Genomic DNA, 22,879 nt, shown 5'->3' with positions numbered 1-22,879 from the left:
TATCAGTCTGATTCTGTCAATCAACACAGGCATTTAATTGCATGAAGAAACGTTAAACTGAGTAGCTTCATGTAGGTCTCTATCCTTCTATTTTTCCTTGAACACATCTAAGGATACATTAGCAAATGCATAGCTAGGAGAGATGTAGTGGGATTAGCAATTCCAGCTGTCAGAGGGTAGTCTTTGACCAAAGTCTTATTGTCTTTCAAGTCATTTAATTCTTGTCCAAATCAGGCTAAGGAAGGAAGTGGGTTCTGTCATGATCTTAGCTTTTTTGGTGATCCATGGTTTCCCTATTCACTTCTAAAAGAATATTACTAATTGCTACTTTTACAAGGTACCTGTTTAAATTGACAAAGGGCTTAGTTTCTTTAGATTCTGAACTTATTTTGCTTCTGTCAAGGCATGAGATGTGTGATGGAACTTGGAGGAAGTTTGCATTGTGTAGCTTCACATCGTCTGTTTTAGACTAAGAAGGGACTTCCTTTTCCAAGGCTGTTGAGCTGATGCATTTCAAGAGCATTAAAGGGATTATGCTGGGTTATGTTTTATTATTAAAGCAGCTTCTTAAGTAAGAGTGGAATATAAATATTTTGTGTGTGCTTTTTCTACTTAAAAGCTGGAGATGCTATATTTTTCAATTCTTTGTTGTTGCACAATGAGATTTACGCACACAGAACTGGTTTAATGAGGTACTGTGGATGTTGTATGTATTACAGTGAAATGTGCTGCTAGAAAATAAACAACAGCATAGGATTAAGACCTGATCTTTAAGCTTGGACTATTTCTAACTTTCAAATTTGAAATAGTTTTGGAGATACCAAATTTTTCTATCCTTCCTTATATGTGGATTTTGTATATAGTGCGTATATAGCATAACATCTTCAAACTGACTTTTGACATAATAGATGTTTTCATTGTGAGGAGAATGACCATGTTTTTAAATTCAGTATGTTTACAGTGCAACATGAATGCTTATTCTGATCTGATCTTAAAACATTTTGGATTCTGCTTTCTAAAATATATTGATTAAATAAAAATAATTCTTATGTAGTCTTGCTGTAATCAACGTATTATGCTTGTTGTATGGAAGGAAATTATGATTTCTATAGAATCATTTACAATAAAACTACTATTATTATTGTGTAATGATGAAAATTTTTCATCCTCACTGTGATTGAGAATCAATGGTATGTCTGTACAGCTCATTCAGTAACATGGTTATGAATTTTTCATATGCTGACCTGATATATGTTGATGTGAAATATTTTTACTTCACAAATTTACTTCACAAATATTTTTACTTCACAAATTTGTAGTTTCATATTTCTTCAAAATGTACTATATGGAAGTAAGGTATAATTTGGTGCACATTTTATTTTCTGCTACTTGTCTAGTTTTTGAAACTTACTCCTTTTGTTTTCTTTTTATTGATTAATTTAGGAATCAAACAGTGCACTTTGATTTGCTGGCTTCTATTAATCAAATTTACGTGAGTTGTACTATTATGGTACTGGACAGATCCAGGAACCACTCATGCTGCACCTGGGTTTAGAAGAAAGGCCACCAATTATGGTCAGTTCTGGGGCATGTTTACTGAGCTGCATAAGAAATATGTGGTCATCAAAAGTTGTGTAGCTTCTTACTTAATCTGAATCACTGATACAACTGTACAATTCTAAGTCACTGAGTCGAGACAAAGCTGTATCAGGTTTTTCATACATTAAACTTGGTTGCATATGTTCTGTACTCTTGTGGTGTAGTGCATGTGTCGATGGGCTTCAAGTTGCGTATCTCACATTATTCTTTTTCATGAGCCTTGCTCTTAATCTGAGGCCTGTAGAAGAAAATATTTGTTTTCTTCAATTAAGTAGCTGGCTTTAAAGTCATCTTTGCACTTTCTCAGCATAGCAAAGGAGACCTGACAGAAGCAGGTTTTGTTCCAGGAGAGGTTCTGATACTGTTGTCCTTCAGCCTAAGTTTGATAAAATACACATAAAGACAGCTATAAGACAGACATTTACAATATAAAATAGTTGTTATTCAGTGGGAAAAATCTCAGTAATAGATAAAGTTAGTTCTTTGGAAGAAATGAGGAGAAATGAACTTTGTGGGTCAAATGTGTTCAGGAGAAGCCCAGTTATGTGCTGCACTGAGAAATTATGCTATGAGTAAAGAATAGAGCTGGAAAAGAGGCTGTCAGAAAACTTGATATAGTCAGATAAATATAGCATGATTAAATTCCAAGATTATTTTGAAACTAAAAGTTGTCTATCATGATTTGTATCTTATTTTCATTGTTTGTTGTGTCATACAGAAAAAAATATCTGTTCCTTATGTTGCATAAAAGACATTTTGGAATAAGTATGCTGGCAGCAAAAATGTAATGTCACATCAACATGAAATTATGCTAGGAATCCACAGAAAAGGATACAGTCTCTTGGGTAAGAGGCATAATACAGTTTCTGAAAAGCAAAGCCTACTTTGTTTTGTTTATTTTCTTGTTTTCTGAAAAAGTTTATAACCATATTTTTTCTTAAGTTTCATAACTCATAGAAGTTTGAATTACAAGTCTGAAATAAACTCACTAGCAGAGCTGTTCTAGGAACAGAATGTTGATCTGCAGTTGGCTGATACAGCTATTGACTGCAACGTGCACTCCCTTTTAAATTAGGATGTCAAAATTACAGATACCATTTGGGCAGCTATTAGCAGAGTTCTATATGGTGTTCAATACCCACAGCAATGTGATTTTTAAATGCTCTTTTTCAGAGAGCTGGATCATTTCCTAATGCATTACTAAAGACTTCACAAATAAATACAAACGGTATTGGAGACAAGTAAATATTTCTGTAAAAGCTATGGACATATAACACCTTACTGAACTGTCATTAGCTTTGCCCTCTATATGCATGCTTCTTACCCCATGTGTTCGGATCCTTTTGATTTGGAGTTAGCTAATCTGTTCTAGCTAATGAAAATTTTACTAGTTTTCTGAAAAGCGTATACCAATGAAGTGACCTTCATTGCTCACTTTATAAACTACACAGTAAAGCTTTGATCTTCACTCAAGTTCTGGTTGTAAACATATCATTTTAACTTATGTAAATTGTCCAGTTGTTGAAATAATAGAATCACAGTGCAAAACATTATTGTAAACCTTTACTTTTAGGCTCAGGACCTTTAATATGTTGTTATTGTATTTTATCTCATACAACATAAAAAACATGAGGAAAGACAAATTTAGCAGTTTATTAAGATTGCTAAGGGGTATGAAAATAGTATGACTTTTCAACACTGAGTGCATATTTTCAGAGACTAACTTCCTGTAGAAAGTTCTCAGTTGGCAAGAGCAGGTAAATGCGTATTTTAATGTATGTGTAATAAGTTGCACGCTTTAAGGAGATACCCAGTGGAGAACACTTAATGTTTGCTTGGTGTTTCTCTCCTTTCCTGATACTGTTGAGAATTCATCCCTAATCTAGGGGATGATGCCCCCGCTATTAAAGTCACTTTCTAGGTTTCTGTTTGTCAATATACATTACAAAGTGTGTTTTAAGAGGCCTTTATCATAAAATCATATCAAACATTTTATCAGCTTTGCAAAATTCAGTTCATTCCAGCATTTTGGAGGGATTTAATAGACATAATGTAACTATGTTGTAAATAAATACAAGAATTAGGTGTGTGGGTTATACAGTGTTCTCCCTTTTATATTGGCTTTTTTGTGGGATTGTGATGAACTGTTTACCACCTCTTTGCTAAACGTTAATTGAATATCTGTCTATCTGTAGAAATTATGCAGTGGTGGGAGAATGGGATAAACAATTACAGTTTCTTTCTCTAAAGCACAAGTTGACAGATAGTTAACATAACTGCTTGTTGTATTAACTGCAGTTGCTAATAGCTATCTAATTAGTAGGAACTAATGTGAATTTTTGGAAGTTGTCTGTATTGTGATGGGACACAGTGGCCTCTGTGTGCATATGTTTGTTTGAAGTGTTTTGTTAGAAGATCTTTGGGTCTTAGTGATACATAGGGAAACCAGGTAGAATTAAAAGCTTGCGTATGGTATTTATCAAGGACTGAAACCCACAAAGCTAACTTTTGTTGCATGCTTTACTTTTGCCTGTTTATTAACATGCCCAAGCAGCTGAAAGATCCCTTTTTTCCTGACATAGGTAGGGAAAAAATGTTAAGGACTAGCACCTTTCAGCCTTCTATTTTTCCTGCTGTCCTTTGCTGAAAACATTGCAGGGCTTGTTTCACTCTGATCTTCAAATGGACTGCTTAAAAATACACTTCTAAGCTCCAAACAATTGTTCAGCTCAAGTAACAAGTGTCCTTTGCTAGAAAAACTTTCCATGTCGCAGCTGATAGCCTTCCTCAGTATTCCCAGTTACTACAATTTGAATGAGTTGTACTAGCTGCTTCAGAAAACTTGTTATCCTTAATCTTTGGCTTGTCCTTAGCTGTTAGGTCCAAGATCAGTTCTCTGTACTTTTGGGTATTAAGATACACAGCTGTTTTTCAGATGTAGCCAAAAGGAAATCTGCTGATATGCATAAATATGTTTGGGATAATAAACATGAGAAAAAGAAAAACATAAGATATTAAGTCAGAGATCTCAGTCAAGAAAGTGGCATTCAATTTCCTGTTTTGTCATTTATATATGCCATACCATAATTTTTATGTAGCCACTATGCCCATAAACATATCAACATAATTTTCTAAAACAAGAAATGACAAATTATCTTTTCACACTTGCACTTGGTGAATGAAAACAAATTAAGTTTCAATTTCTTTCTCTGTACTTCTGGGAGGTTTTATTCATCAGCAGAAAGGAAATGTTTCTCCATTTAGGAGAGAATTGTAAAAATTCAATTCTATATTGTATGCAATAACAAAACAGGATGTTCATCTATATTTTCTGTTTAAAATATAAACTATTCTGAAGACCTGACTTTGAGAACATTTCCTATTATATTTAATTTGTTTTATGTAATGATTTTTTTTCCCCAGGTTATTCAATATGTTTTCTAATCAAAAGTGTGTGTGTGGCGGGGGGGAGATAGGGGAGCCATTGATCAGTTAGCCTGGATAGCACTGCACTATATCCAGAAGCGTGATTACAGCTCGCATACTCAAATCCAAAATAATCATGAGTTAGAATCATAGAATGGTTTGGCTTGGAAGGGACCTTAAAGGTTGTGTAGTTCTAACCCCACTGCCATGGGCAGAGATACCCTCCACTAGATCAGGAGTTAGAGGGTCAGACTATAGTTTCACATTTAGCTGAGCTGTTTAATTTCTTATTGCAGACGAAAGGCTAAATTTTTGCTTCCTTATCACTCCCATTCGTGGCATTTACTCCTTTCCCCCCCCCATTTTTTTTTGTCTTCTCATCATTGGACCCCTCTGTAACCATTTTTTTCTCATTCTTAACCATGTACGGCTATCTGTGTTTTTTTTTTTTTTTTTTTTTTTTTTGTGCCAGTATAGACTATTCTTATTGTAATAAACTCAGTCATCCCTGTTGAAGGTTCAGTGACCATTAGAGCCAGGACTAAGCATGCCAGAGCAGTACATGAGCAGAAGCAGGGAGCAAGAAGACCTCCATACCTTTTAGCAAATGCAGTGTGTGATGTGACCTGACCACATCTTCTGGAACTGGAGCATTTAGTACCAGCACGTCAGCTGGGGTTGCACTAGCTTCTGTTCTACACAATAGAATCAAGTCAAGTCATTAATGAAACACTGGCATTGGGGCTTTAGAAGCATTGATAATATTCACAAAAAAAAATTCCCAAAATAATGGCAGTAATTCAGCAAGGAGCTGGTATCTGCATCTACTTAAAATTGAATGATTCACAAGTCAACAAGAGTATGCAGTGTGGAAAGGTGACATGTTTATTTACATCCCCTGCACTGGACCCTTATGTGGTATATGGAAGATCATATTTACCCCAGGACAGATGATAGAATTGTATACAACTTGTGATAAAATCTGTTTTAAAATGAGCATCTATACCTTCTCAAGAAGAAGCTTGAAATCATTTTGGTTGATGCTGTTCAAGATACCAAAATGAAATATAAAGATAGGGAGTTTTCATGAAGTTCCCATGGTTATCTTGACTGATCTTTTTCATCTCATCATTTAGTGGAGATTCTGCTTCTTATATACTGTCAGATTCTGTAAACCTGTAGAGGAAAAAACAGCTATTTATTAGTCTTTTGTAGAGTTGATAATATCAGTATGGTCTCTAACAACTATTTAATAACTTGATTTACAGCATCTTCACCTAACCTTCACAATCTTCTGGTAGATGGTTGCAAAAAGTAAATTAAGTATTTTTTTCCCCACTTTGACATTTTCAAGGTGACTTATGTTGCCTTTAAGTTTCTCAAATGTCAAAATAAGTCTAAATTCAGTTGACTTCAATGACCTTCTTTGTCTCCCTCAATTATCTTTCTTTTTAGTGTTCTTTATCTTGCTTTTTCTTCATGAGAAGCTCTGCATAGTTTTAAGTGAAGAGAGACTTCTGTGACTGTGGTCAATACATGCCAACCTAAGGATAGTAAAAGGAAGAGTAGTAGTCTCTACTTTTATATTTTGATATGTTTTTCAGTAAAGAGTGATAAGAAAAGCATTGCAGCTTACTCCAAATCATGTTTCTTTTCAAATGTATGTATGCATGTTAATGTATGTTCTCTTATGGATTATGTATCTCCGACAATAAGCAAGATGAAGTACCACCTGTATTCCCTGGTACTGAAATTTAAATAGTATGTTAATTACTGCAGTTAATAGTGCTAAGAATTTTGTTTCCCATGAAAAATGTTCATCTTACACTTAAAACAAACAAACAAACCTGTCTTTTTACTTGTGAGTAAAAGACGTAGCCCAGAATTTTACCATAATGTTTCAGATTTGGATTTTGAGTTGATAAAAAGTGTTGAAGTGCGGTTACAGGACAATGCTCTAAGTTAATGGTCACGTGAGAGAAGGGCACAAGCAGTAGCAATACTGATTTTTCCTGCTATGTTCCATCAATTTTACAACCTTGAGTGTGTTAAATGGAAAATAATGTGACACTGACACTGTGGATTTCTGATTATTTTATTCACTGGCGTCTTTATTAGGTTACTACAATAATTGTTGATGGATCTAAATTTGTACAGGCCATAAAGAATGTCCCAAGATGGGAGTGGTTCACAATTATTACTGCACATTTTATATGTTTTAAATCATTGATTTGAGGATAGGTTCAACCAATGATTGTATGACTTATATTTAATCTTCACAGTAACGTGTTTACTACAGATTTATGGATGTATTTTTCAGAAGTAGATTTTTAATTTGTAATTGTGAAACAACATCCTGGAACTCTAAACAGTTTTCAAAACAGTCAGCCAAGACACTAGTTAAAAAACAGTGATACAAAATTAATTTTGGCAACTGTGTCTGTTGTGTCATCTTTTAATTATCATGGCAGAAGTGATGCATTTGTGATAAACTTTTGCTTTACTGAATCAATTTTAAATGTATTTGTTCAGGTTTTGTTCCATTCTACTATACTTAACATCTCTAATTATTGTTTTTAGACAATTTATTTTTTTCCTGTTGAAAAAATTGAGAAATATATATATGACTAAAATGTTATAAGTCATTAAATAGATGTCTAAAGATAATATTAACCCATTGTTGTTTTCTGTGTCAGTAGACTCATGATTTTATGAAGGCTTCAGATAAGAAAAATCTATGGTGGTATCATTTTATGCCTGATAAAACAGGAAAGTCTGTAATGCATTCTCATGTATCTCATTATATATAGGTATTGCTGTACTAATAAATATGTTATAAAACATACACAAAACAAAAATTAAAAAGAGATGAGATAAAGTTAAAGTAAACACTTCAAATATTTTGTATTTGTCAATGGTACGCCCACCTGAGGTGTGTGCGCCCCACTTTGAGACCACTGATGCATGGAGACCCCCATTATTCTAAACCTTGATCGTGTTTTCATAATGGTCTTTGAGAATAAGGCAACCTTTTTATTTTTCACTTCTGGGTTAGCCCTCTGATTTTTCCATGTCCGTGGAAAAATGTGAACATATTTCAAGAGTTTCTTCCTCAAGCATAGTGAAGTATCTAGGAAGTGATGCTTTCTTTGTGAAGTTTTCTTCAGTCATTATTTAACTAAGGTCCCTCAGGTGCTGCTTGGAATCCTCTGCAGCTTGTCTGTTGGTACAGAAAAGTCATGAAAATTTGCTTACCTATAGCTGTTCTTTAAGATGGACACATATACATATATATGTATATTCCTGTTCACAGCCCTCCCTCTTGCTCCTTCTGCACTAGCTCTCATTTTAGAATGAATATGGTTCAAAATAACTACAGTCAATGTAGTTTAACATCTTCCTCGGCTGATAAGTTAGGCAATTGCTAAGACAAAATGATTGCGCTGTTATCACCTTTTACAGTGATAATGATATCTTTTGCATGGAGTTCAGTGCACTTTAAGTCTCACATCAGCTCTGTGAAGATAGGGAAATATTTTTCAAAGCCTCAGGGAGTGGAAAGAAAGCACAGCGCGTACAATTTTCTGCATAGCAATAAGTCTCTTTCGTGGGGAATCTGAACACTAAACTTCTCTCTCAGCTTCAGATGCCTTTTTTTTTCTTTTTTATGTTATGATCATGGGTGCTACTTCAGGTTTATGTGAACAAACACACCACTGTAGATTTAAGAATCTGTTTTCAAGTTCCATAGTGAAAATAACAGTGTATACCAAAAAGGTTTCACAAAACTGAATTTGTTTAAAACAACAAAAAAGTTTGTGTAAACTATATTCCTTTCCAGATATTATGTTATTAAAGACTACAGCAGCTAATATATTGCTAGAGTTTAAGAGTTTGTTGAGGCAAAGAATTCAGCAAAAACAAATTCCGTTTTAAAAAATGGTACTCCTTTGAGGTTGGAGGTCTTTCTACATGTTGATAAGGAAACTATTGATTTAGATTCAGATAAACAGCTGATTTACTCTTGTTGGTGATGAGCACTGCAGTGATTGCAGTGGTAGTAACCAAATTACAATCTTTAAAGATTGTGTAAGGTGCTCAATGCAAATATAAAAAGTTGCTAATGAACGAGTAAGCTGTAATGAGTATTAAAAATCATTTGAGAATTTTTAAGTTTAGCAGAGCTACAAATAAAAAGCAAACAAAAAAAACCCACGGTGACCATTGAGTTTGGCTATGACAAACATTGACCATCTGAATATAATTCCAAAGGAAATAACTTGAAAATACTTTTTTGAGGTTTTTCCCTGCTTTATTTTCTTTGACTAGTTGAAAAATATTTCACTGTGTTTTTTTGTTCATCATTTCAATGTTTTTATAAATTTTTAGTGCTTAAAAGAAGAAAGTTCATTAATAAAAGGGGATTAGTATAGTAAAAAATCTTTATGTTCATGAACAGTGTGCAGTTGGAAATCTGTTGTAAATTCATTTGCAGTTTAAGAAATATATTTTAAAATTTATTATTACTGTAATATGTACTGCAGGCATGCTAAAGTAATTTATGATCTGAAGACTGCACAGCCTGTAGTCAGGGGATGCAGAGAATCTAGACAATCTAGTAAGTGATTTTCATTCAGTTATCCTTTTATTTTCATATTTATACTATTTTCTGCATATTGTGTTCTAAACCTATGCATATGGTAAGGATGAAAGTGGCAGGATAGAAATATTCAGTATTTTATGTCCAAATTATAATTTCACATTTTGAAAAATATCTTGCTTGGGATTATTAGAAATGTTCTTGTATTGATAATTTATCGGTCTTGTTCTACACTAGTAAAAATTAAGTTTCTAAGAAATACCTATTTCTCTAGAGCTCTTCTAAGATAAAATATATAGAAATTCTCTTAATGGTTTACATGGATGGCAAGCACAGTTTCAATTACTTGTTCAAAGCAAGTCCCAATACTGTTTTTTGTCTCGGTTGTATATAATGCTCAGGTTATTTGTAGTGTCCAGCACAACTGTACAAAGGTCCAGACTCACTGAATCATCTTCCAGTATCCAGTGTTTCTGGACCTGTGTCAGGATATTGTGAAGCCATTCACCAAAACCATACCAACATAGATACAGTGCAAAACAGCAGTTCTTCTGTTTGGAATAGCCATGAGCGTATGCATTGTGAAACGTTTAGCTTAAAATGATTCATTTAGAAACAGCTTAATTCATCCCCCCAAAACAGGGCCTTAATGTCAGAGTCATTGTGTGAAGGAAAGAATTTGTAAGTAGCATAATATATGATTCAACTTTGCTCTGCAGGCATATGCGAGATAAGTAATTTATATCTGGGAGAAACTGGTTTGTTCAGCTGTTTGAAAATTCCCTCACGCTTTATGGAAACCTGCTTGGCTGCCTAGTGCATCTACAAGAATGCTGCAGTATCTGTTCAGTGGCTTTCTGGGCAATATATCCATATGATGATTGAAAGCCATAGCATGTATATTTGAAGTCAAAATGATATGGAAGACTTGAAATAAATCCACAGCAATTTTCGATCAAAGTAAATTTAAGGATGAAATTATCAGCATACCTAATTAAGTGATTTCTCAAGAGCTTGCCTGTATGCTTGTATAACATAAAATACAAATTTCCAAGATTGCAAACCTGGGGAAATCAAAAATAATTTTACTAATGTATAACTGAAATTCCTGACTTGTGTCTTGGAGAAGAACAGGTTTTAGCATGATGAGATAAATATGTTGATGCTTTTCTCCAAACTGCTGTTATTCTCTGGCAATAGCCTGGATTTCTTGTTTTACCACCACATGGCAGAAGTATTGAGATTGCCCTTTCTTTGAGTGCCACAACATGGTTATGCAGAGCCTGCATAGCAGCCTTCCTTATTGACTGACCCCAACTAATGTTGAAGTCTGTTTCATTTAAACGTGCAGTTGTGTTCTTTTAAATCTACGGTTTGCTAATAATGCTTACTGTTTTCTTTGAAAAATAAATAACTTCCAAATATAGTTTCATTAGTAGGCGTAAGGTAGCTAACTACATACTTTCCATTTTACAGGTGGAAGAACTAACAGAAAACCAAACGAGTATTAGTATATTGCCAATATACTGATTCCAATGTATTCTCATTAATACTAATTCCTATTAGTATTACATTAGAGATAAATTTCACTCAGGGAAGTTAGTGGTGGGACTCATTTTGAAATTGACATCTATTTGCAGGTGGCTACATTAAACTAGTTGGCTGAATTCCTGTTACAGTCAGTCGAGACCTAGTCATAGTCAGCGGAGCTTAGGCAGCTATTCTGCCAACCCCAGTGGCCCACAGACAGATGTTTAGTGTTGTGTGGGTTGACGTACAGTTTCCTGTGTAATCTGTAGCTGTTTAAGAGGGGTGAGAGTCCTGCGTCTAATCCGCTTTCAGCATGCAGATAACTTGCGTAGTTTATGGTATCTTAGCTGTGTATGGGGAACTGAATTCAAGTGCAAATGTCAACTTTTGTTTTATTTTATTTTTATTTTTTTCATAAATTTTATATGTTTTAGAGTCCTTGGACTCTACAACTAGATACCTGTGACTGTAAGAACTAATTCTGTGTACACATCTGTATTTGGGCATTTGCCTTTGCTAGGACAAGTTAGGAATTTAAAGATACCAAATTATAATGTGTTGTGGTATATGTACAAATCTGGTGTTTATCTGATTTGTTGACTTTTCTCTGACACTTTAATCTTCACAGAGAATATGAAGCAGAATGTAGTTATTCACTGTCTTTAGTTTCTTAAAATGGGAGGTCATGCAGTGTTTAAAACCAGTTCCTACTACTTAATAAAGAATGAAGGCAGTTCAGTCTCCTTTCTGAAACAAATCTCTGATTTTTAATTCAAATTTTTAGGAAGTTGCTCCAGTTTGTGCAGAGTCAATGTCTTGTTTCCCAGCTTGTTGCTCCCAGCATAGATATAACGGAGTTGAGCTACTTTTTAACATTTTAGAATTAGTTCTGCATATTTTTTTTTGGTCATTTATTTAAAGTTATGATGGAATGTTTTAAATTGTAACCTGTGTATTTCCTGGAATTTTGATCAGACAAATCTAAAATGCTGTGGTATAACATCAAGGAATTCAGCTGTGCTTACTGGTGTTCATAAGCTAAATGTGATATAAACCTTAGATGGTTTGTTGTTTAACCATTTTTAATATTTTTTTTGGTAAAACTACACAAAGTATGATCCCTAATTTTCCACACAATATCCTGAATTAGCTCTTGATTTTAAGTGTTACTAAAACAACTGAAACATATTTGATTTTTTGAATGGTTTTAGCTTATTGCTCATTATAGGATTATATGCTTCTTACTGAGCTAAAAATAAAAAAGGGAAATATTTTGATTAATACCTTTATTTATAAAAGTAATTTCTCTTGTCTTTTTCCATGTATGAGACATATTTTGAGAAGAACCATTGATGACTGAAGCTGCCTTTGTAATGCTTTTTCATTATTGCTGATTCTTCTAGACAATCTATAAATCGATGTGTTCTGTGCTCCATGAAAATGAAGATATATTGCTTACAAAAAACCAAGAATCCTGTGGTTGCATTAGACCTTAAAAGATGGTCATAGCGGGATTGTTGTTAGACGCAGAAACTCATGGCACAGTGCAACTTCCTTTAAGAAGAAAGGTATTGTTAGAGGAACTCAAGAGAATGTTCACTGGATGAATGGAAGGAGCCTTCACTAGGGCCAGTGACCGTCTTTGTTATATTGCAGACATGATGCATTCTCTATATTTTACTGTAATGTTATTTTTTGGCACTGAACATTTAAAATATGTTTGCATAGGAATTTAAATACAGGATATGTTTTATCGATTGTAAAATAAATCAACAGAGCTTTTTAGATCAAGTAGGCAAAGATATTCTGTCATGATGAATAGCCATGTTTAAAAGAATGATGCGATGTGCTGCATTTTTAGTGGACTTTTTTGTAAAGTTTTTTGTTTCATATGTATTGCTTTAATTTCTTTTTTCTTTTTTTTTTTTTTCTTTTGCTTCAGCTTTGCTTTCTTAGATGAAATGTTAAGCAGAATCATCAGTTTTGGTACAGAATTTGATTCTTAAATATATGGTCATAGAGGGCAAGTCCGTAAAGTATGAATATGTTATCATTTAAATAACATCACTTTAATAACTACCTACTCTTCTGGGGCAAAGTTTTGTGAAGCGTCCTGCAGGGCAGCCAATTTAGGCAGTGGTACAGTAAAGAAAATGAATTCTTGAGATCGCTACTTTCAGATACAGAACTTTCAAATCTAGAGCAGAAATCAGATCAGTTTGCATTACATTTATAAAACTCCTTTGAAAAGAACCTTGTAGTAACATCCTTTTCACTTAGAACAGTAATATCAGTACAATGGAAAGTCAAGTGTTGCGTTATAATTAAAATAAAGCAATGCTGAGTATAGAAATCTTTTTTTTGATCAGATGGAATGCAGGGAAGAATCTTCCATTTCCCATCCCTGTCTCGTAGATTTAGTCCTCCCTCCTCATTTCCTTTTTTTTAAATTTAGTACTACAATACTAACTTTTACCAAGTCAGTTACAATACTGGAGTATACCCAAGGAAAACATACAAGGCAGCCACTTTCCAAACCCAAATCTCTTAGTAACTAATGGTGATGGCAGCACATTTGGCTACAGTAATTTACATGGCAGTTGAATCATTGTACTGAAAAGCATACAAAAGGATAATACAGAAACATATGAACATGCCAAAAGAAAGTGAAGAAACAGTTATTTTATTAAAGAAAAGAATTGAAAAAACTGTGTAGAAACTAGGAAGGAAGAACAGCAAGTCAATATGTCTGCTTGTGAATGAAATAATTAAAATTTTATGTATGTTATCTATATTCCTTTGAAAGGACTAGTGTCCAAAAACAAGTCTCAGGTAACCTGCATGTAATCAGAAATGGGTGATGAAATACAGGAATAAACATAACAGGTTAGGGAAATCAAGAGGAGATATCATAATGAGAAAGGAGAACGAAAAGTAAAGAGAAGAGAAGTAAAACAGAAGAAGGAAAAAAAAGAAGAAAATTTGAAGAAGGCAAATATTTGTTGGTAGAATATTTTAAGTAGTATTTATTGTACATCATTTGAGTTTATCTTTGATAACTGAACTATGTGTATTAATTTTCAATCATTATTTCTTAGGTGTACACAGGTACTTTCAGTTAGCTGTATTGTGTCTTTGGATGCTGAAGGAATTAACAGTCAGAATTCAGTCCTCTGAGGGTAGTTAAGGCAATGTTGTAATCTCATAACTCTCCTAATTGCTAGGAAACTGCAGCACATCTTGATTCAGTCACTGGCTTAGTTACAGCAGTGTTCATTTCATGCAAAGATTTTAAGAAACTTTCTGATAGTTAAAGTAGTAATAAGCCTGCAGCAGGTTGGTGGTTTTTTTTTTTTTTTCTGCTCTCCATTGGGTTTTAACTTTAAGGATTCCCAGAATTCTAAATACAATGCACTTGATCAGAAACATAATGGTAATCATAAAAGTATGTGAATGAAACAAAATAGGAAAGGAGTTCATGTGACATATTCCACAGAACTCAAACAGAAATTAATTTCTAACATGAACTGATACGTATGTGCCTATCTATATATTTGCTATGAATATAAATTAGCGGGATTTTATGGTATAAAGACTACTAAAAATGCAAAAACTCTTCTAATCTTTGTTGCAGTGAACTGGCTATTTCTGTCATCACAATTGTTTTACTCCATTTTAGTGAGAGGATATATTGATAATCTTGACAATAATCAAGATTGTTCACACTGTTTTCCCCAGAGGATTTAACTTTGTTGATGAAAAAGCAGTCTAGAGTAAATGTTGATAAATAATTGCATTGCTTTGATGATGTATTGCTGTTTTAGTCAATTTTCAGAGTGAATCTCTGCTTCTTTCTTTCATTCAAATCTAAAACCACACTTAAATATTGATTTAAGCATAAGGAGGTTTGTCCTGTAATTACTGAATCAAACTGTTGTCTTCTAACTTAATGTCCTCAAGAGCCTGTGCTTGGAAACAATTGTATCACTTACACATTTCAGCAATTAGTTTAATTATGTCAAAAGGAATGCTGTGTAAGCTGTAAAATAAAAAACCTCAGACTATTTTACACAGTATTTTTTCTGTGAGGCTGCAAGGCAAGAAGGTGAATTTACTCGTTCCATTTTTCATTTTACAGAGCTATTAGAGAAGACTCTCAGAAGAGAGGAAGAAATGGGAGCTCTCCAGGTATACTTTCTGTATTATTAACTAGCTACACTTTTTGTTATTAATTTGTTAATACTTGAAATTATTAAATTGTATTAGAGCATTACAAATTTCTGAACTTGCTTGTGTCTTGAATTCAGCTTTGGAAATATATGCAGCCAAATACAGACTTGATAGCTAGTAAGACTCACTGTTGAGTTTCTGCCCTTTGATTAAGTTGCACATTAGAGAAGATTAAAGTAGTTAGCATTCTCCAATGAGTCAATAAATCTAGTTCTTTAGTGAAAAGAATGCTTCTTTCAAGTCACAGTATATACTGAAGTTGTTGTCGTATGTCTTACTGCTGGCTTCACTGTATGGGAATAGAGGTGGTGTAAATCTGAGTTCAGAACTGCAGAGATGCTTTAAATTCTACTTCATTGGTTGTGATAGATTTTCTGGAGTATGTTGCTTTCTTCTGTACCTTGGGAAAAAAATGAAAAAGATTTGAAGTAAGTGCTTCAAATTTCTGAAATGTTAAATGTCATTACCATTATCACCATCCTGAGGAAGAAAGGACCAGCTGATATATGCTAGGACTTGATACAACGTAAGTAAATCCTCACTGTATGGCATCTAGCAGTAAAGCTGCTAGTGTTAAGCTCTTTACATTTGTGCTTAGAAAGTGAGAGTTACCCTAGACTCAGCTCTGGAATAATATTTAAGCATTACAGTCAAAGAAAACATGTGCTCCTTTGAAATGAAAATGGCTAGGAACGCAAAACCAAGCTGGAATATCTAAACAGTGAGGTTTGGGAAGTTATGATGGTAGTGCATGTATTCTTCAGAATACAGAGTGAAAAAAAGAAATTTTTAACAAAAAATCGCAGCAAGTAATGCCCAACATGAATATAAAAAAGCATAGATACAACAAGAATAATGTATCAGTGGAACAGGATTTTGTAACTGTACTGGAAGCAGAACATTTATGAGGCAATTGATGACCCTAAAGCTGTTAGGTCAGAAAAGTAATTTTGTTTATCTTTATTTTTGACCATAAGAATTTTGTTTGAAGGTATGCTGACTCTGCTCATATAGTAAATATAATGCATTTTGAGGGCTAGAAGTATCAAACAGTTAGTGTAGAAACAGTTTGATCCAGTAAGAAGAGACAAGTTGCAAGACCCAAAAATTACACAACACACCAATCCAGCTGTTTCCTGTTCAAACAAAAATCTTGGCCTAGCTTTCTGGCAGCTCAAGTTCAACAAGGCTGAGAGCTTGTCTGCGCAAGCAGTTTACACAGGTGCATATCTAGTTACATCAATGTAAAAAGATCTCCTTTCATGTGAAGAAATTCAGTATCTGCTTTCCTGTGAAGCACTATAGTTGACAAATTGTTCTAATGATGTTCCTTCTGACTGAATGAGGAATATTATGCAGGAGAAAAGTTGTGTCAAATTAGTGTCTTGTGTGCATATATATATGTGTGTGTGTATGTACTTGTGTGTATTTCTGAAGGTCTGACCAGTTCCTGATTGAATTACTCTATGCCCTTCCCTAACTGACCGTTCTGTGTAAGCATGTGACTTGTACTGCTCTGACTGCTGTATTTGTATTCAAGTGCTTGATAGCTGTTTGTTTTTGTTGTTGTTGTTGTTGTTGTTTTTCTTTTTTTTTTTTACTTCTTCAGATGCATGTGCTTTCACAGTTGAAGTACTCAGCAAGAACATCAATTACTTTTCTAGATAATAATTGTCCACTATGGTCCATATGTTTCAAAATGGTCCCAGTCTGGGATGCTCTGTTCTTGCTCTGTTATTGTAATGTTTTATTCTAATCTTTCAGTGGCTGAATATATAAAACTTTGCTAGAAAATAGGTGTAAAAAACAGCTCATGTAGTTGCAACTGAACATCCCCATGCTGTTGCATCTCAATATATAAAGCATAGGAAGTAAGAGGAAGGTGAGAGTTTTTTTAACTGTGACATTTCATAGAACCGAAACTCTCACCCTTTTTAACCAGTTGACATGGAGCATTTGTTACTTCTGAGCCCCAGTTCAGCAAAGCACATGTATGGATTGCTGATGTATGAATGCTTTCATTGAAGTAGATTGCTATAACTTAATTATTTCTTATTAATGACCACTAGCGTATAAAATAATACTCTTTGTCCATAAGGCCTTAAATAGGATTTCTTGGGTGTTAGGGCCTGCTCAGTAAGTCCTTGATTCAATGGACAACAGGTGATATTGATTGTTGTAAACAGTTTGTCTACAGTTCCTGGGGTCCTGTTTTAATAAACATTGTATATGTACAGAGAATTGTGTGTATTAAGTCAATCCTTGATGCATTTTCTTTGCATCTAAATAGAATGTATGTATAAAGCACGTTCAGGAAACAGGTGGGCAGAAAGCCTATGTTTTAGACTGCTGGCAAACGATTGAAAGCAGCCAGGTTATCATGGCTGAGGGAGTTACTTCTTGACACTTAAGCCATGAATGCCAATCATAGTTTTAGAAAAGCTAGAGAAGAAAGGAAATCTATCAGAAATCCATGTATTGCCGTGGAGAAATGGTGACTGTGGGGATACTTTGAGGTTCTTTCTCATCAAGTAGCAAGAGCATTCCCCAGAGCTAGGGATGTGTGTTTTATTGTATTTTTCATTTGCTCATTTTTTGAGGGGAGGCAAACATCACCTTTTTAAAAAATAATTTGAATGAGGCTTAATAGGTTCTAACTAAATAGATTTTATTTTGCCCCCAGTGGAAATTTCCCTTTTAGGAAGTGATGTGTTTACAGTTACCCAAACAAAGATTCAGAAAATAACCGGTATTCCTCATTCAGATATAGATGAGTAAAATCATTGCCTCTGCAATGCCATCAGCTAACAGAGAGAAAAGAGCAATTTTATGAAGATTGTTCAAGGAAATGTTGGGCACATAGTTTTCATGTCTTCCTCTGCTTAGGTAATAAGTTGGACTGCGTGGACCTGACTGTTTTCTTATACTATGTGGTGGAGATGGAACCTATATGCTGGTCTTTGATACAGGGCTTTTTAGGAGCTAGGAGACTGATGCTTTGGGTGACATCACTGTACTCTTGGTTTTGCATCTTCAATTTCTTTCATTTTTTTTTTGCCTAGAATCTCTATGTTATACACAAATTTATGAGAGTTTATATAGTTGTAACACAAACTCTTAGATATATTCTAGACAGTATGTTCTCATTACATATATGCTTACTCTGTTGTTACATGTGCAGTCATATACATAATCATATAATATTTAGCTTGTGAGGAGTCTGGAACATTTTCTATGTGCTTTTCCGTGGCTGCTCCAAGAATATAACCTCACTTCTTTTCTTACCTCATTGGAAGAAAAAGCCTCTGAATGTTTTCACCTTTCTTTTTGCGAAAACTGTTTCATGGTACAAAAGATGGCTTTAATGAAAATAGTATACTGTGCATGATAATAGGAATATTCAACTGCATGTATGTTCTCTGTGAAAACAACTGCAAACCATTTTCATCTACTGTGGAATTAGTGACACACTAATGTCAGTGTCCATGTAGTTCCAGTATCAGCCAGTTTAGTGATCCACTATAAGTCATCCACATTTTACTGGCAAAATGTCAGTATTTTTTTTAAACAGTTGTATTTAATAGTGTACTAGATTTCCATCAAACTTGTTTGTGTGTGCATTGCTGTTTTCCCTTTATATATTTCCACCTACATATTTTCATGAACAGTCTTGCTTGTTATTTTTAGCACATCTTCAAAACTAATCAGTCTTTTCCAGATACTACTTTATATTTTTCATCCTCACTTACTACAGTTGTTTTTCCTACAGTATGTTTTCTCACTCTTTCTGCCCATGGTTTATTGTTGTAATCAAAGGCAAAACTTCTGTAAGCTGATGCTGAAAACTAAAATCATTCGTACCCCAGAGATCATTCAATGAATGAACTTTAAACATTTCACTAGGGTGAACTGTGTGTTTTCTTCAAAAGATTACATGAATAAAAGTTAGCTTTTCAGTACTCCAAGTGATGCTGGTTTTACACAAATAAGTAAATACACAATATGTAAATGTTGGTTTTACACACCTGTTCATTTAGTGAACATAACCATTCTTTTACAGTTTTCTGAGACAGTAATAACTCTTGAAGAGTCTTTGTAGCTCATTTTCACCTAGGCTTAAAAAAAGAAAATTACTTTCACATTCTTGCAAACAGGATCTGCTTCTGGCTCCCACTTTCTTCCATTGGTCTAAGAAAATGTTTCCAAATTAGTGAAGCCAGTTCAGGATTTTGTCTTTGGATGTTGCTAGAATAAATCCAGATTATTACAATCATTTTTAACTGTTAGGGATGAAAAGAACAGGAAAAAGTGTAAGGATTCTTAGCTTAATCTAACCAGAAAGGAGGAGAAAACAAACAAAAAAACCTATTCTATCCCACACATTCTAAAAGATAATATGTGATCAAATTAAGAATTCTTGTGAATCCTTGTCTGAATGGTCAGGTGGGCTCAGCTAAACACTTAAATGTACGTTTTCTCAAATTCCTTAAAATACTATGTCCAGTCAGGACATAGTGCCAGAGTACATTATCTTGATTTTACTAGCTCCGTCTTTTTCATAAAGATAATTTAAAATGGAAAACTGAATGTTAAAATATATACAAGTTCTATGTTTCCTGTATTTTGTACTGAATTAAAACTGACACAAGTTTATTTTACTTGCATTTTATTTCTGTCTGACGTTAGCCACTGTTTTATTAATAATGAGATGACGTTAGTTGTTCTTCAGAGCTATTTCTGGATAACAGAATAATGCTATGGAATTTATACTTTAGTTTTCTAAATAAATGCCTAAAAGAAAATTAAAACAGATGCTAACATGACATAAACTCCAAAGTATGCTAGATTTACAGCCACAGATCATCAAAAAGGGAAGGAAAACTTTGGGATACATGAGTAAAATTAACAATATTGAAGATCTAACAGTACTATTTGAAAAAAATATATATTGGAGTAAATATGTTTTTAAATTCTTGGTTTCTAGGATGTTTCTTTTACTTCAGAGCAAATTTCAAAGTGAGTTAGTTTGATAAGTGGGTCAGAGGTCCAATCAGGTACAGCAGTTCCTTTTAAGTGACATTTTAACAAAATCATTACACATCATACAAACTGCAAAAAAAAACCAAAATGAAACATTTCATGCTTGTTCACCTTATGTTGCATTTATATTCTTTACTTTCTAACCACGACTTGTACTTTATTTGTAGGAGCGGATTATGTCCTTAGAAATGGTAAGTTTCTTAAATTCTTTTTCAAACCAATCACAGCGAGATTACTGATGATCAAAAATGTGATTTTTATGTACTTTTTTTTTTTTTTAAAAAAAAAGGTGCCATCTGGGTTTTTAACTGTCATTTTAAGAAGATGAAGACACATGGTAGTTTTATACTGCACCTTCCTGTGGAGGTTTTCACTACAGTATTTTCACTGCTATATGAACACCAGCTATATCAAATGAAATGTAAGGTTGTATTTTTCTGTGCAGTTCAGTCCACATCCCTAGGAAGAGAAATATGGTAGATTTGAGCCATACTGAGGATGCTTTTCTTCAACATAGTTGAGAAATTAAACTATTTGCCAAATAGTTGAGGTATATGTGTTAGATATAATCACTCCAGTGACTTGTGTGTGTGCATTTCACTGGATGTGCAGACAGAATCAGTTATCTGCCCACATTAGCACTGGAACCAAAAGCATGGAGGAATACCATTTTAAGATAATAAGTTTGAAGGACAAAAACCTTAATGTATGTACGTGCCATGAATGCAGCTGGATCAATTATCCGCATGACTCAAGCTAGTAAGTCTACCAGGCGGACTAGCTGGGATGGGTCTGCTTTTTTTTTCTTTTATAGGCAACTCCAATAAGACATCATACAATAGTATCTGTAAGAACTATAGTTTCTTTTTATTGGAAACTCAGAAAATTTCATGTAAAGAAACCAGTAATGAGACAGTGTAAGTCTGCAAATATAGACTTCTAAAATTTGCTAGTGCTAATTATTTCATCCTCCTTGATAACTGTTGTCTTTGAAAACTGCTTCAGATTTCAAAAATATATTTAAAATGTATTGAATATGTTAAAAAACAAAACAAAACAACAAACAAACAAACAAACAACTTGCATTCACACATAAAAGGCCCTTTGTAAATCAGAGTGCAGTGTTGGAACTCCTGCCTTGTAGGAATAGGGAATTAATGCTCAAAGTCAGAGGCCTGGCACTTTGCATAGTGCTGTGTGAATGTAAATTGTTGCCAGGACATTAGTTCTGTTCAGAAGCATCTCTTAATCATGGTTTGCTTTCATGACAACTAGTCAGTCATGTATCCACTGCCATCCATTTCTCACGAACCATGAGTCAAGCTGCCTGCAAATGCCATGTACTTTCTGCTCCTAAAGCCCAGTTTTGGCACAGGCAGAGGGTAATTGCTTGCAAATAGCAAAATTTCATGCAAATTCAATGTGTGTTTGGTGATGATGTTTGTTTCTACTTTTTTCTGAAGTCTTTCTTTTTTTTTTAATACTTTTAATCTCCTCCATTTAGTTCTAAATCTTCCTGATATTTTTGTTTGTTTCAAGTTATCGTTCATATAGAAGAGGTAGAGGATTATTATCAGTAAAATATCATTTTCATATTGCAAACTGAGAGGTAACATCTGAGTGCAGGTTTTTAATACTAAATCCTAGCACTTGAAGTCAAACAATTCTTTCATTATTGCTGACATAGGAAGATGTGTAATGTTAAACACTGAGACTTCAGGCAAGAAAGGTATGATTGTCCCTAAGGCTGTTGAATGCTCCCAAGGCACTGATTTTACTTTTGCTGTAAAGTTCCTTTATTATGCCAGGCAAATCACTTGTGTTTTGTTCGGATTTTTTAAATACTGTTCAATTCATTGGATTTAAATATTACATAGCTATTAATGAGTAATTTTCCTGATTACTTTGGTAATCAGTATGTAGTCTGGCATTTTGCAAGAATGAGTATGATTTCTCTATAGGTAAAGTGTAGTTTAGTAAAGTGTATCTTCCTGGGTGTCGCTTCGTTCTTACGTATAGAATTTAGTCCTATGTTATTTACATATAAAGCTATATGATTTTCCTGGAAAAAAAAGTCTGTATTGCGTTCTCAGGTATAGCTGCAATGGGAAGTGTATCTACTCCTCATAATTAACACACTGCTACTGTGTGGTGCTTTTGACTTTGGTGGGTTTCTACATCAGAGTCTTTGTGAGAATAAACTGCAAATCAGATTCCTCTGCCTTAGTAGTACTAAAAATACTGGGAAATTGAATTTGAAATCAACCAGTTATTCCAAGGAACATATGCATTATGTATTCTTTGATCAGTAAGACAGCTTGCATTTTTGGTAGAGAACCCAGAACTGAGGATACCACTTGCATAAACTATTTGGATCAGACTTTTCTGGACATTATTCAGCTTTTTGTTAAAGTCATAAATTTAGGACAACTCCAGTAATTTTCTAAGTATTCT

At 34.0% G+C, this 22,879-nt stretch overlaps 1 protein-coding gene across 12 annotated transcripts in view; it reads left to right on the top strand.

Moving 5' to 3' along the window:
* The window catches only part of CEP128 (centrosomal protein 128), a 127,548-nt gene that overhangs the window by 75,407 nt on the left and 29,262 nt on the right, over positions 1-22,879 (top strand). For all 12 annotated transcript variants that reach the window (XM_083839759.1, XM_083839768.1, XM_083839769.1 and 9 more), the window contains 2 exons: positions 15,294-15,343; positions 20,593-20,616. In XM_083839759.1, coding sequence (XP_083695885.1) covers positions 15,294-15,343; positions 20,593-20,616 — 74 coding nt within the window. The remainder of the gene's footprint in view (positions 1-15,293; positions 15,344-20,592; positions 20,617-22,879) is intronic.

Source organism: Anser anser, assembly GCF_964211835.1.
Source record: "Anser anser genome assembly, chromosome: 5".
NCBI lineage: Eukaryota > Metazoa > Chordata > Aves > Anseriformes > Anatidae > Anser > Anser anser.
The sequence above is the reverse complement of the archived record's forward strand: the minus strand, read 5'-3'. Positions and strand labels throughout refer to the sequence as shown.